The 16,807-nt window shown below is 39.3% G+C and overlaps 1 protein-coding gene across 2 annotated transcripts in view; it reads left to right on the top strand.

The window, feature by feature from the left end:
• LOC134789712 (uncharacterized) overlaps positions 1 to 16,807 on the top strand; it is a 95,333-nt gene that overhangs the window by 61,054 nt on the left and 17,472 nt on the right. For both annotated transcript variants that reach the window (XM_063760337.1, XM_063760336.1), the window contains exon 2: positions 7,565 to 7,655. In XM_063760337.1, coding sequence (XP_063616407.1) covers positions 7,598 to 7,655 — 58 coding nt within the window. In that variant the 5' untranslated portion in view covers positions 7,565 to 7,597. The remainder of the gene's footprint in view (positions 1 to 7,564; positions 7,656 to 16,807) is intronic.

Raw genomic sequence — 16,807 nt, 5'->3', positions numbered from 1 at the left:
TGTTAGAAGGTTGATTAAACTTAAGTTTACCCGGGTATTTACGCAAGCCTTGTGGGTAAAGTCCGAAAATTTAAAATGTTTCCGAGCCTGATCGTCAGTTTGGTTTGCAGATAGTGTAGTACTTGTACATTCCAAGCACGTGTCAATGGCACGTCAACATGCTTTGCTACAATAAGCCACTTTGTGTTGCTCTTGCTAATATAAAACGTGTATGTTTCAACGAGTTTCATAGTGACTTAAGCCGTTTTGGATTAGATACATTTAAGGTTGCAGTTTCTCCTTTTCTATTTCTGTGTCGAATTTAAATGATATCGATTTGAACGACATTGAAGTGTAGATTCACTTATTAACATGATTTCGACATAGTTTAACGAAAAGAGATCTCTCATCATCATCATCATTCTAGCCTTCAGTCGCCCACTGCTGAGCATAGGCCTCTCTTCGTGTACGCCACTTATCCCGGTCCTGGGCTAGTCTTATCCAAAAGTGCCCCGCGATTTTCCGAATGTCATCCACCCAACGAGCTAGCGGACGCCAGGCGCTTCTTTCATCCGAAAGCGGCCACCAATCCGTCAACATTTTGGTCCACCTGCCATCACTCTGCCTAGCAACGAAAAGAGATCTCTATGTAGAAGAATCAAGACGCGAACTTTAACGATTTACCTCTACACCTCCTCCTCGCGTAGGTTTCCTCAATGCTGAGGGTCGTGACCATCTCGTCGAAATAGTTTTGTGCGGACCACTCGGCGCCATCCTCTTCTATCTGCTGCCTCGTGAGAGCGGCTAAACACAGTGGCTAAAAAATAACTGCATTCCCGTTGTCAGGGAGGTTTCGGGATTATACTGAGCAACTTTTACTATGGGACCAAACCCAAAATCGCGAAAAAAAATTACCCTCCCATAGAAAATGGACCAGCCAAAATGTATGATGAAACAGCCAATTTTTTTTTCGGGATTTCGGGGTTGGTACCATAGAAAAAGTTGCTCAGTATAATCCCAAAACCTCCCTGGCAATGCGAATGCAGTTATTTTTTAGCCACCCTGTATATGGAAAAATATGCCAGGGTGACCGATACTTTTGGTGCGTTGTTTCATTCGCTACTATTCATTACTAATTGGTGCTGACTGTACAGTGGCGTTCAAAAGTGCATGAATAGATGTCGACCGTAATGCCTTAATATTACGGTTGAAACATCTCCATGCACTTTTGAATCCCAGTGTACACCGCTAGTACCTTGAACCATCACAGTTTTAAGTCATCCCTAACAACTTTTGAAGCCGAACAAAATTGTTACTTTTTGTTGTTATTGTCATATTTCACAGCAAGAATACCAAGAACAACTTTAGGGTTCATAATTACTTGTCCGCTTTATCGCTTCTATTATGGCTCTCGGGAATTTTGAGATTAAGTTGTTCGGGTAAGCCTTAGGCCGGGTGCCCAAACCGTCCGTCATTGGCATCGTAGTTCGGTAAAATTTGCTTGTTTGACAATTACCTATGGAATGACAGCTGTCTCTGCCATATTTAACTTTGATCAGTCAGAACAGTTCTCGCAACACACCCTTCATCATCATCATCATCATTTCAGCCTATATACGTCCCACTGCTGGGCACAGGCCTCCTCTCATGCGCGAGAGGGCTTGGGCTATAGTCCCCACGCTAGCCCAATGCGGATTGGGGACTTCACATACACCTTTGAATTTCTTCGCAGATGTTGTATGCAGGTTTCCTCACGATGTTTTCCTTCACCGAAAAGCTAGTGATAAATATTAAATGATATTTCGTACATAAGTTCCGAAAAACTCATTGGTACGAGCCAGGATTTGAACCCGCGACCTCCGGATTGAAAGTCGGACGTCATATCCACTCGGCCACCACCGCTCCCACCACCCCTCGCTCGCACACACCCTTAGTGAAGTGCAATTACATTCAATCGGTCAGTTTTTGACCCCCGTCGCAAAAAAAAGGGGTGTTATATATATATGCATGTTTGACGTCAATGTCTGTCTGTCTGTGGCATCGCAGCTCTCAAACAGATGAACCGATTTCGATGCAGTTTTTTATACGTGTAAGCGAGTTTCCTTGCGGTGGTTTTTAGCTATGTTTGATAAAAATCAACCCAAGAGTTTGAAGAGTATCAACTCTTTTCCAAAGTGATGTAAGGTATTTTTAGTATAAAATGTTTTTTTTGGAATAATGCGTAGGAGGTTTTTTTTTCAAATCATATCTTAGATATATTTAAAGAAATTCTATATAACATACAATTATTGCCAACCAAGAGACCATCGCTCGTACCTTGCTCCATCTTAAACTCGGCCTTTCCTAACGACCCCTTGAAACCAACGAATTGTTAATGCATTCTGTTATTACTATCATATTTTACCGACGAAATTCCAAACCCGACGGCCGTTTCGCTTCCATGCTGGTTTATTTTTACGAAGTTGTACTGTGGCTAGGAATTTATATTGGACTCGAGGTGCCCGTGCATAAAAGAACGCAACTTGAAGCGAATTCCAAGGAATATAGCCTTTAGTATTGGCTTACACATTCACGAAAAACGTTGTCTGGACCTGTACGGTTACCATCAGTTTGTCACTGACATAAACGCCGTCGAGAACGTAATTTACTTTCTATACATCCCGTTTGCACTAATATGCGAGTGCGAGCGAGATGTATAGAAAGTAAATTACGTTCTCGACGGCGTTTATGTCAGTGACAAACTGATGGTAACCGTACTGACACTGCTAGTGTAGTCTGTAATAGACTCGAAGGTATCGTCTTGGGTCGTCCCATTCGTTTTTCGTCAAGTTCTTAAATTAGTCCTATTCTGCTTTCGTCACTCATTCTACATTGAAAGCCACCGACGATTATGACGAATGTAGAATGAGTGACGAAAGCAGAATAGGACTAATTTAAGAACTTGACGAAAAACGAATGGGCCGACCCAAGGTGATACCGACTCGAAGGCCAATGATGACGATGATAGCTTTTAGTATAAACACGGCAAAGATATGGCGAATACCCCTTTTTATTGAGCGTAGGTTTATTGAACTATTCTCACGTCTTTTTGAAGATGAGATATCGTTAAAACTGTATTTTGTTCAGCTATAAATAAGTGTGATAAACATGTAATAATAAATTAAAAATGTATGACCACTTGGCTTAGAAACGCATATTTAGTCCAAAACAGTTTAATCCCGCATCTGAAGTCGTATACTTGAATAGACCAGCAAAGCTCAGCAATTTTCTCCACAAAATTTGCAAATTTTTACTTGGTGTAATATTTTACCTAGTACCCAATATAATCAAAAAGGCAAAGAGCTGGCGCAAGATAGGGAAAGCTGGTCTTCCAGCTTACATCTTTGTAAATTAATGATGATGACCCAATATAATAATACAAGCTGTTAAAAAAGCTGTGGCTATCGGACCGGAATTAACTTATTCGTGACTATAGATATTATATATTTATTTATTATATTTAACGTAGGTATTCTATATATTTGTTATATTGTTACGTCAAATTTTTATCATATATTATTTATTTTTGCCCTCTTTTTTATAATTTTATTGACTTTCCTCTAGTCTATTGTACTCAGTGCTATATTTGTCTACCGTTCTTCTTCAATTCTCATCTACTCAAAGGTTAACTGGAAGAAATCCCTTAAAGGGATAAGTTCGCCTTTGTACTGCCTATCCTGTGCCATAAATTTGTGTTTTGTGTTTTGTACAATAAAGAGTTTATACATACATACATACATACAAGCTTAACTATTTAAGGTTCTGTAAGGTTCTGGTCCCGGTCCCTTGAGACCAAAAGGCCTCTATAATTGAAAATGTGGAACCTCTATAATTGCAATTTAGATTTTAGGGCTTTTCGTAATTTTGCCTCTGTAATTGACCACATCGCAACTAAGACCCCTATAATTGACAATGTGCTAAGAAAATCCGTTATTTTTGCTCTTCTTTTTAACCGACTTCAATTTCATAGAAGGAGGAGGTTCTGTATTCGGTTGTGGCTATTTTTTTTTTTTTTTTTTTTTTCTATGTACGTTCACCGATTACTCCGACATCCGTAGTCCGATTTGAGTAATTCTTTTTTTGTTTGAAAGGAGCTACCTCCGAGTTGGTCCCATTTTAATTTGGTTCTGTTCTGATGATGGGATCCATGAGGAATTGAGGGAACTCCTCAATTTTTAAAGGCACATGCATGGTGTTTTGGGCGTTTTCTTAAGCAACTCGAGCATTTTCTCCCGAAAACCACTAATTTGATGAAGTAGACCTGATGATGATGATTATTTTGATGATAATGATGATGATTTCTTTAAATGTAAGTATGTTCACCGATTACTCCGGCACCTGTGATCCGATTTGAGTAATTCTTTTTTTGTTTGGAAGAAGTTACCTCCAAGGTGTTTCCGTATTATTTTTGGTTCTGGTCTGATGATGGAATCCATGAGGAATTGAGGGAACTCCTCAATTTTTAAAGGAACGTGTTAAGTGATTTCGGGGTTTTCTAAAGTAACTCGAGCATTTGCTTCCGAAAACCACCAATTTGATGTACTGCAACTGTAGCCTTACCACGAGTTTGACATTGACATATTCGCTAACGTCTTATGCATCTAAATGTAACTTTTTATGCATCTCGCTCACACTAAGGTTAGTACGAGCGAGATGCATAGGAAGTAAGTTACACACATGCTAGCGAATATATCAATGTCAAACTCGTGGTAAGCTGGTAAGGCTACTGATCGGGGGTTAGGGTTAGGAGTTAAGGGGTCAGAGATTAACGGGTCGGGGAATGGCGGTTGAAGGGTTGCTGGTTCAGGATCGAGGGGTTCCTGGATCAGGGGTTGATGTGCTGTGAGGTTGAGTGATCGGGGGGCTGAGGGATTGGGTCAGTGGCGGGGCGGGCGGATGGATTTAGTTGACAGGAATTATAATTTCCCAGACGGACTCGAGAAAATTCCTGGTTCAGGGTCGAGGGGTTCCTAGATCAGGGGTTGATGCGCTGTGAGGTTGAGTGATCGGGGCGTTGAGGGATTGGGCCAGTGGCGGGGCGGAGGATGGATTTAGTGCAGTAGTGACAGGAATTATAATTTCCCAGACGGACTCGAGAAAATTCCTTATTACATACATATTTATTAAAGTAATAGGTACACGAATTTAGTGTTAAACATGATCTTGTTTTTCATTCATGCGTCGCGCTCTCAACAATGCGTTAAAACTAAAAATGGAAAAATAAAAACTTTTTACAAAAAAAAGCAAACCGACTTCAAAAAGGATGAAATAAAATATTATCCTTTTTGAAGTCTATGCGTTACCAACTGATATGTTTGAAGTCGGTGCCAAGCCAAGTAGTAACAATACCAGTCAAAAATAATCAGCTTTATGGCTATAAATCCCATTAGAACTGTACTAATAACTATTACAAATGTGTAAGTAATTCTGTCTGCCTCTTTGTCGCCTTTTCATAGCTAAACAACTGAACCGCTTTAAGTGAAATTTGGCAAGAAGGTAAATTTCTTGAATTGTTTTATATTTTTAAATGTAGTCCTCTGGATAAGGGACGGGAAATTACTCAGTCCCAATCTCACACTTGCGTGCTATAGACTATTCGAGCATTAGTAAGAAATGCTCTTTAAAAAATACGACGACAAAAAATGCATTGGATTTCCACTAATGTGTCGACAAACATGGTACAGACTGCACCAAGAAGGTTTGATCGTGTGTTCTGAGGTGTGTTCTTAAGCCTCCTCCACACTCGTGCGCGAATCGCGGCGCAAAGCCGCGAACGCGAGTGTGGAGTCCTGAACGCAGACCTGCGAAATCGACTCCACACTCGCGTTCGCGGCTTCGCCCGCGATTCACGCGCATAGTCTGGAGGGGGCTTTAGATACAATCGACGTCAAAGATATATTTACACTTTTGCACCTTACTCCTTTGTAATAAGGCGAAAAGTGTAAACATATTTTTAACGTCGACTGTACCTACAGAAAGTACGTTCATTGTCATCGTGTAAGGCAATCCAACGTAGGTACATCCTTATCGAATCGCACCAAAATCATGGTATGCTTCAAAATTTGGCTTGGCACCGACTTCAAACATATCAGTTGGTAACGCATAGACTTCAAAAAGGATAATATTTTATTTCATCCTTTTTGAAGTCGGTTTGCTTTTTTTTGTAAAAAGTTTTTATTACCTCTATTATTGAAACGAGTCTTACTTATTACCACTGTAATTGAAATAATGTAGTTGTAGACAGCAGAAACAATATTTTAATAGCAATGATCATTTCATTTATATCTTCATCCAGAATTCAATTTATTTATTGGTTATCTATCACAGCCTGTAGTAGGTGAAATAGTTTTGATTAAAGCAAAAACAAAGTAAGTATGCTTTTTACATTCTAATAAAACTTTCTTCTACAATTCAAGGGATTTTTTAAACTCAAATGAGTAATAAGAAAATAAAGTATTAATTAATGTAGTGTAAAAATGCAAGTATGAACAGAAGCTATATATACACCAGAAACCCAGAACGCGACGTAAGCGTGTAAATCTACTTTCAATGGTTATTTGCACCCCCATAAAAAAAATTATCAGAACGCAACCTTTATTAATGAAAACCTCTATAATTGACACAACGATTTTTTGAACCTCGTTAATTGACACGACCTGCTTAAATGAAAAACCTGGTTAATTGACAAAAAATGGCCGGTCCCTTGAGATTGCAATTATCCAGGTTCCACTGTAAATAATATATAAGGCTTTCGGTAACAGAAAACACCGTGCGAAAACCTGTATACCTATTTACATGTGCCAGGGAAACCAAATGTAAATGTATATGTTAAGTTCTTAATTCTCAATTAATCGGCATTGGGACTGCGACTAATCCCTCTCGTCCATAAGAAAAAGGTTTGTGCTAATGGGACGGAAAAGGCTGATGGTGATTAACTAATGACTGTAATGGGTATTTACCACAGGACTTTTAGAAATGGGAAAACCAAGCAGGGTAAGACAATGTGGAGGGGATATACGGTGCTAGGTGCCTAGCCAAGATACCATTTACGCCGTAGCGAAAGATACTCGTACGCTAATGTCTCTCTGTCGCACTAATATGGAAGAGTGATAGAGAGAGATTACCGTTTCGTTCGCTACGGCGCAAACGATTGGCATCATGGCAATCATCAGGGCTATAACCGCGAAAATCGAACTTCGCGAATTGCGGGCATTTTTCTCTGTCACTCTAATTACGCCTTCATTGGAGTAAAAGAGAAAGATCCCCGCAATTTGCGAATTTCGGTTTTCGCGGTAGCCCCTCAGAAGGCCTATCGCGAATCACGTTCGACGTGTTGCCTCTCTGTCGCACTTGTAAATTTGTACGTAAGTGTGACAGGGAGGCAACACTTCGAACGTGGTTCGCGGTAGGCCCTCTGGTTCCTTGTGACGATCGACAGTTGGCCTATGATCAGAAACGGGTTCTCCTGTATATAGGTTGTATATAGTATAGGTTGATAGATATACAATAGATACTGGTTCTGACAGATTATATATGTTGTCCACAGATTGGCGGAGACAACCCCCGCCACGCTGCCGTCATGACACTGCACTGGTGGATGCACTGGTTCTGGGTGACGACGCTGCTCACCATACTATGTAAGTTCATTTTTCCGTATTCAAATTTTTTTTTAGCGGATTTCGGGGTTGGTCGCATAAAAGTTGCTCAGTATAATCCCAAAACCCCTGGCAACGGGAATGCACTTATTTTTTGGCCACCCTGTACATATATATGTATATGTTACGTGAATGTTCATGCTTCATGTAGTTTTAGCATGCTCTTTTTAAAAAGAGAAGCGTAACTACGATACCTACCGAACCTACTCGAAATGTAAAACTTCACACACGCAGACCAATTTAACATATTTCGATTTTATGTCGCAGTAATTTTCTATCTAGACAGCTAGGCACCTATCTAGTAATTACTAAACTTAATTGTACCAACAAAAAACTTGAAACAGAGTATGTAACTCACAAACGTCAGTGTTTCTCAAAATGGATTGTAAAAGGAGCCATTTACGTCGAGGGTGAAGAATTCAGCATTTTTGATGAACTATGCAGTTCTCAATTTAGCTCCGCATATTTTAAGACGGGAGATACTGTATACTGTACCTAAGTACATCAAATATTCTGCTCGCCGCCATCTCGGGGCTAATCAGGGATTATATTATAATGGGTTGAAGACTTGATAGTTTTGGCAAACCAGCTTAAGTTACCAAGACTTTTACAGACAATATATCAAAGGTCTGCTAAGTTTTATGAATAAGAGGATTATTTTTTTTAATAGAATGATACATTTACACAAAGCAATCTTGCAAAACTTCCTTGTGTATGACCGAAGCGCCCTAATTCGTGATTTTGTTCTGTTCGTATTTTTCTTTACGCACGCGACGTAGAAAACATTTCCGTTTCCAATACTGTGTAAATCACGAATGCTTGATTTATGGCCTCAATTCTCGTGTTTCCAATTACCTACTTATTAAGTTATTATTAATGTTGTGTTGATGTTATTTTGTCCTTGTTACATTTTTATCCAACATATTCGCATCCACTGGTAGACATACCTCTCTTCTTCCTCGTATCATTGCTAAGGATCGCGACCACATGTGATTTTTCTCCATTTTGTGCTGTCATAAGCCGTGTGGACTGCACGGTGCAAGCTGCCGCCAGCTGACCTCTTCGCAGCGTTGGACTATATCATACCTGCCCCCCGCCGAGCACGTTTGCCATTCATTCGGCCTAAGATCATATATCTCTCCACACAGCTTGACATACCTATGCATCTTTCAAAACACATCTCCGCTCTTGGTCTTTCTTGACCACAAATATTACAATGTAGCAGCGCCTGTGAGAAACGTCACTCAACATTCACCCCTCTCGTCACATCCGTCGACGGAGTCTTCGCTCCTCAAATGTCCACCTTCATCAAACACTTCGGTGAAGCTATTGCTGACCGCTGGAACAGATCCTTAAGTGTCGTAATGGGCTGGCTTAGATCAAAAACCATAATTTCGATAATCAGAGCCACAAGCATGTGCATACGTGGTACACGGCACAGATTTAAATCCACACAAAAATTCCTAGGCTTCGACGACAGGGCAGCCCTACCGCAGTCCTAGCCCTAACCCACCACTACCAACCAACTCGTTTCATATATGTATTTTGTATTTCCTTACTACAGTTTAAATAAACTTGTTGTTGTCATTACGGTTGGAATGTGTGTCATATGTAGGTACATCCAGCCACAAAGTTTGCGTATCTATTATAATAACGAATGGCTAGTATTTACAGATCACCAGATATAGTCAAATATAACATCAAAAACATTTTTACTACCAAAAATAGTAAATGTTCATCAAAATTAAAACTCCATTTTTGTGCGAAATTATAACCAAAATTTTTACATCTTGCTGTCCTATTAAAGCAAATGACACCAAAATAATCATTGCAAACCCAAAAATAGATAATGACCGCTAAATTTTTAACCTAATTTTAATATTTTTAATTAAAAATGTCATGCAAATTTTGTTATTCCACTTTTCTAAAAATCAACCTATTTGTTCAGTTAGTATGCTGAAGCTGTCTGTTCTGATGATTTTCGTTGTTGAAAACACGGATTTCCTTTTACGAGCGCTGTCATTTTGAACTTAAATATTAAAATGAGCCAAAAGGTTGAAACGTCGTCATTTATAATGTCCCATAATTGGAGAAATTACATTATGTTGACGAGACAGGAATGGCCCTGACCTTGACGACAAAAACTGGATACCTTCAGAACATTTTTTTTTCAGAGAAAATATATATTATTTTGTATTTTTGAATACTAATATAGCGTTTGCAACCTAAGATGCGTCGTGCGAAAAGACCCGAGAGTAGGTATGAGGTTATATTCCAATATACTAATAGACTTCAGGTTATATTCCAATCCAATTTTCGAGGAACTTCTGCTAGAAGCACCAACTGCCTTTGTTACCTTAGAAATAAGGAGGTTTTCTGAAATATTTGCAACTTTGGCCTTCACTGACTTTATAAAAACAATATGTTATGTTTTCGCTGACCGCGTGACGTAACTGACGCAAGTAGTGCATTAGGTATGTCTGCACCTGTGTCCTAGCACACGAGTGCATCTGCTGATTAAATCGTTTAGCTGGGGCGCGTCAATTCCTGCTCATAATTAACCTAAATAGATAGCTGTACGTACTTAGACATGCATGACACATACTATATTCGCACGTCCTACTGTTTTTACTAATGGTCTTTCGGAAAGTTTCCGTAATTGAGCACCTTACGAATACAAACTGAGGTACCTTTCCACCAATGACGTCAGCGCCTTATTTTGTATCAGGTCTGTGGAAAACGAGCATACCTACATCCGGATGGTAAAAAAATGTCGTACATACTATGGGTGATCGCAACTCTTAGGGATGTCAAACGCGCGTTGCTTTCTTAAAATCCTATAAGTACTTACTGTATTTTCTAGAGAACATCTCAATAGGGAGTAAGTACATTCCACAGCCATTTCTCCAAGTAAATCCTAACTAAACTAATAACCGACGCGCTCCAATCAGAGTTAATCTGCATTGCAAATGTACAAACATTAGGGCATGCTCCCGGGAATTCCCGAGACTGATTTTTCTCGAGAATTCCCGGGAACGGGCACTTTCAGCCAGTATCGGAACTGGAGACAAAATTCCCGGGAAATATCGAAATTTCGGGAAATTTATAAATGTTATGTTATATCGATTTATGTCTAATTGCGAATTGGCTACAAGCCGAAATTATGTTGTACATATATATATTTTTTCTATGACAATACTTTGTTCAACAGAGCAATGGTATAATATGGGTACGTTTTCTTCGACTGGTTACATTTGTAACCAATTAAGATCCAGTTTAAGTGACAGAGTTTAGATGCGATCAGTTATTTACCCTCATATTACCAGCAAATGAGAGCTTTAATATGGGAGCAAGAGGAACAGCCACACGAATGGAACGGCGGTGTCATCTGTCCAGTCCACAAAAAAGGCTCGAAAAAGAGATGCTCAAACTATCGAGGAATCGCTTTACTCACTACAGCGTACAAAGTTTTGTCCAACGTACTGCTCAAGAGGCTGGAACCATATTCTGAAAGAATCCTTGGGGATTACCAATGTGGTATCCGCAGAAACCGCAGCACGACGGACCAGATTTTCTTGCTCCAGATTATGCGGAAGAAGTGGGAGTACGCCCAAAGCGTTCACTCTTTGTTTGTGGACTTCACTAAGGCCTATGACAGCATAGATTGGGACGCTCTTTATGCCATTCTTGTAAACTTTAACATCCCTAGAAAACTATGTAGTAGCCATGATCACTACAGCAACAAAAGAGAGTAGGATGCGTGTGCGGTGAGCTGACCGAGGAATTCAAGGTGATGACCGGTCTACAGCAGGGAGATGCCTTATCACCCGTGCTCTTCAACTTAGCCCTTGAACATGTTGTCCGAAAAGTGTTAGCGTTGGACATAGGGCTGGAGATGAGCGGCAAGCACAAAGTGATAGGGTACGCCGACGACCTGGCTTTATTAGGGGAAAGCCGCGAAGAAGTAGTACAGGCAGCCAGTGTCTTGGAGCGAGAGGCCCCTAGGATAGGTCACAGGATTAACCAGTCAAAAACTGAATATATGAAGCGCTACAAAAATACACAAGTTCAGCGCAGAAGTCTCCATGTTGGGGGTACCGTCTACCGTGTAGTTGACAAGTTCCGGTGTCTTGGGTGCACCATTACCGATACAAACACAAGGGAGGAGGAGATCAATATTCGCATCTAAAACGCCCTGCGATGCAGCGCAGCCCTCCATAAAGTGTTGATATCCAGGCTTCTCAGCAGAAATACTAAGTCAAGGATATATAAGGATCCGACCAATCCTTATGTATGGGTGCGAGGCCTGGACACTAACACAAAAAGAGGAAAGCTCCTGGTAGCGGAAAGAAAGATCTTTCGTAAGATCTCTGGGACCTATCAAGAGAGACAGCGGCACGTGGAGGATACGGGAGAACGTCGAAATCGAGGAGTTGGTGGCCGGACCCAATATCATCGGCGAAACGAAATCCCACAGACTTCGCTGGTTCGGTCACCTATTAAGAATGGGAGAGGATCGGGCTGCCAAGAGGGCGTACCTGGGAAGACCGACTGGTGGCCGCCCGGTAGGTCGGCCCAGGTACCGCTGGGGAGACAGTGTGGAAGCGGATGTGCGTCAGCTTCAAGCCGATAATTGACAGGAAACGGCGCAGGACCGGGAAAAGTGGCGTGCTTTCGTTTCGGAGTTCGGAGGCCAAGACCCTCTTTGGGTCGCTGAGCCGTATTAGTTAGTTAGTTATTTGATTCTTAGAAAACATCAGAATTTGAATATTGACATTTATTATAGATAGGTATATTTTAGTTAATATATCAACCGTTAAGTTTGATTTAGTTTAAAAACTAATAGAAATATTAATTAATCATTTGATTTTATAACCATTTCAATCAAAATAATAACTTTTTTAATTTTCCCGAAATTTCCCGATTTCCCGGGATTTCTCGGAACTGGTCCTGAGCCAATCCCGGGAAATTTGAAACCTTTCCCGAGACTGATATTGCATGCCCTAACAAACATTCTGTATGTCCCTAATTGCTGCTACTCGTAATCCCATCTCGTCGGCGCATCTCGTGCAGATGCATGTGTATTGATGAACTCGGGTTAAAAGCTGGCTATAGACACGCGAGAAAATCTTTGGAATTATGTTTTAGTATCACATTCAGTGCCAGCGCGAGCTACGCGCTACGAGTGTAGCCGATAACACAGGAAAAACCGTATGTAGCGAAAAGCGCCTACGAACAGAGAACCCGCCTAGCGGGCCGCTGGCACTGAATGTGATAAAAGTTAGTTTACTTATAAAAATAGTTTTTGCAACATTGTACAATATTTCACTTGCAACTTTAATATGGTAGTTTGACTATTTGGTCCTTTTTTTTGGTTAGATAAATCACCATCATTCTCTTTCCCTTGTCTTCCATACCTCTCTATCAGTTTCTTTTCATATCATCTCAATAGTTTACCTAATTATTAAAATAATAACAGGGCCTCTGGAAACTTGAAGAAATAAATTGTCAGAATCTCCTGAATATAAAGTAAAATAAAATGGCATACCTAGAGAAATCTTTTCTTCCTAAAATTTCAATCTTGAAATTATTGAGTTGAATAAAACTCTTTGAATAAGTAGTCAAGTTCAGAACCTTCACCAATCAAGTGGCACTCCAAATAAGCTGACACGAGTCTGAAAAACCTCAAGTACCTACTCTCGCGCTCAACTCAAGATTAATTTACATTGTAAATTTATGTAGATTCGTATATTATGTAGGCATCTTCCTAATTGTACCTAGTCTAGCTTTCTATCTGAGAGATTATGTTTTTACCAATGAAATTTAGGTATATAATACCTTAGGTATAGGACCTTTCCGATGCACGTTTAAAATTTAAACACGAAAAATCTCTTGTCAAAAGAATATTGATACGCATATCTAGAGCCAGCTTTACTCTTAGTCCTAAAAGCGTTTCTATATTCGGAATAAATCGAGCGCACATACAACACGAGAATATTGAATAAAATTGTTCACTCACTATTTTTGGTATGTCGCTTCTTTACGTTGAGCCTCATATCTAGAGCCATATTTAGGGCTCATTTAGACGATGCGACAACTCGCATGCGACTTTCATTACATTGCGACTTTTGATCGGTCGGTTCAATTGGACGTCACCAGCAGTCCGCAATGTAACTAAAATTACATGCGAGATCGCACGCCGTCTAAATCAGCCCTTACTCGTAGCCTAAAAAAATATTTAAGTATTGGCGATAAATGAAGCGCACATACAACACGAAGATATTGAAAGAAGTTGTTCACTCTATTAAGTTTGAAAGTCGCAACGTTACCTTGTGCATTCGAATAATGTTAAAATATTAGTGAAGGTATTCTATCTTTGTTATCTTTGTTTAAAAATACAGCATCACCTTTCACGCATTTAAAAAAAGAAGTTCATTCAATCTTTCGTATAATCATATTAAGCTGATGTATGTTCTGAATTCACTTACAGTTTTATAAAGTTTCTCTCTAGTTGGCTGTCTAAAATTGAAATCTATGTCGAATTTTACTATGTTTTGGTAACCGGATTTTTCATTCCTACTAAAACATATGGAAGTGGGATTGAGTTGGAAGTGTCGACTAGGAGAGTAACTTCTCTTTAGGATATTGATGATATCTATGTTAGAGTAGTTAATAATTTACCCAAAATCACGAGCAAAATATTTTTAGAGAATAAAGGTATTAAATGTAGCCGCCCAGAAGTCTAGAAAAAGGCCTTCCATTCCATTGTATTTTGGATCTTTATTATGTCACCTCAAAATTGCATTTGTCTTGGCATGTTTTTCTTCGTTGTTGGCTAGAGGTTAAAGCTTAGTCATATTTTACCTCATGTTTGGGATGATCTTCTACTAGTTTGCCTAGGTTCAAATTCGTGAGCATCGTGCAAGTGAAACTAATCCTTGCCTAATAAGGCACGTAGCCTGGGAAATGGCACATCTCGATGCTCTATACCAAAGGGCACTAGCGTTGCGTCACAATTCAAACGGTGACAGATGACTGTCGTGACGGTACCCACGAAAATATTCAATTCAATTTCTATTTATTTATTTAAAAGACAACAATGGCCCATAATGGTTAGTAACAATTAAGATTAAAAATGCAATAACAATAAGTCAATAACCATCACCTCGTACAGTCAACAACAGAGCTATTATGAATACAGGCAAAGTGTCAAAAATATGTATACAGTAGGTACTTTATTGCCTGTACATTAAGGTCGTGTATACATATTTTTGGTACTTTGCCCGTATTCATAGCTCTGTTGTTGACTGTACCTAGCGGTCATGACACAGTCAAAATGCCGCATTAGGGCGATTGTGCACTACAATGAATTTTACTGTCCGGCAGTCTGGGTTTTCATGGTCCGATATGGCATGAAAAAAACGGATGATTGGCTTGTGCACTTGTCCGTCTTTTTACTCGCAGGTGCGGCGCAGTGGCATGAAAAAAACGGATGATTGGCTTGTGCACTTGTCCGTCTTTTTACTTGCAGGTGCGGCGAAGTGGTATGAAACACACACCCCCCCTAGCCCGCCCCCCCGCCCGGCCAAGTCATGAATAATACTAATTCCAGACGCAGTGCACAAGCATAAACACGTTTTTCATAGCTGTCATCTCGGACCGGAAAAAAACGGTCCGGAATGGGGAAAAGTAAAATGTCGGACAGTAAAATTCATTGTGCACAATCGCCCTTATTGTAGGTGAGTCGCATTGCTGTGTATTCGTACTCAAATTATATCAGTACTTTAGTATGCGGATTTACTTATATGTTGATTGAAGCATCACATGGTTAAAGGGTTCACGTATGTGCCGGCTGTTTTGTTTAGGGAAAAACTGCCTTCTCAAAATACTTTTAGAACTTTCTTAATTTTTTGTGGAATATTTGAGAATTTCTGCATTTGCACATTTCAAACATAATATCTGAGCGAGTAACTGTCTCAGGATCGAAATAATTTTCTAAATTTATTGAATGTGCTATACTATGCATAGGTAGCTGTTACGAATCTAGAATGGAATTGATATCAGAGAGGAATATTTATGATTTTTTAACAACGCCATGCTCTTTCGGTTTTATCATAAAAGACAACTAAAATAGTAGCGCAAATTGATGGGGTTTACATGGAAATGGATATCCACCAGCTAGTCTATTTTTTAGACGGATGAGATATTTTCCTTAAAGGAAAGTCTTTTTTTTTTTCATTAACTTTCCCTTGCGAAATTTCTTCATGAGCCAACACTGCAGCCTAACAATACAAATAGACATAAAGTTAAAGAAAAAAAGAGTCAAAATTTTATATTTTTCAAACAAAGCACGTAAATAAAAAGTGTATATCCAAATGAAATGCAAAACAACATTGAACGGCTCTCTGTCACAGTTTCCAACATTCACCACAGCCCCACGGGACAAACTCTCATGACAACGAAAACATGACCCAGTTATGTTTTCCGCGGTTTGATGCCAGCATACAATTAGTGAACAACATACAATAATACTTTGTGTTGTTTTTATTTACAAAAGTTCGGTTTTGTTACTCCCTGAAATATGTTTATTTGACAAAAGTTAACTTTGTAACATTGTTTTATAACTGACAAGTAGATCTGGCCGTATATTTACAAATATAAAGATACATATAAAATTACAAAAATAAAATGTTTATTCATTTTATCTTATGGACACCTAAAGGTGATATGACATTATTGGCCGATACTGTAATTTGCCTTGAATAATTTACATTTTACAACTTCACATATGGTATAAGAGCGTTATTTGATTTGACAGACGAGAAGATGGTCCTAGTCCTAGTATTATTTCTTGGTACTGTGTGTGATCTTCAAAATCCCACTAGGTTAGACAAAAAAGTTCTAGTTAAGTAGTGTAATGTCTGAAGAATATATTGCTGCGCAAGAAGCTTGTACCTACGTCTGGGAAATCTAAGTAATTAAAACTTTTTATTAATCTTTTGCAGTTAACGCCTAGGGAGACGATATTCTTACAGCGAAACAAGACCTATTAAACAAAAGAAACGTTTCTATAAAACACAAGACGATAATTCGGAATGTATTTGAGCGCCAAAATATTCCAATTGTTATTACGC

This window comes from Cydia splendana, chromosome 4, assembly GCF_910591565.1.
Source record: "Cydia splendana chromosome 4, ilCydSple1.2, whole genome shotgun sequence".
Classification (NCBI taxonomy): Eukaryota; Metazoa; Arthropoda; class Insecta; order Lepidoptera; family Tortricidae; genus Cydia; species Cydia splendana.
Note: the sequence above shows the minus strand (reverse complement) of the source record. Positions and strands in the feature narration are given on the sequence as shown.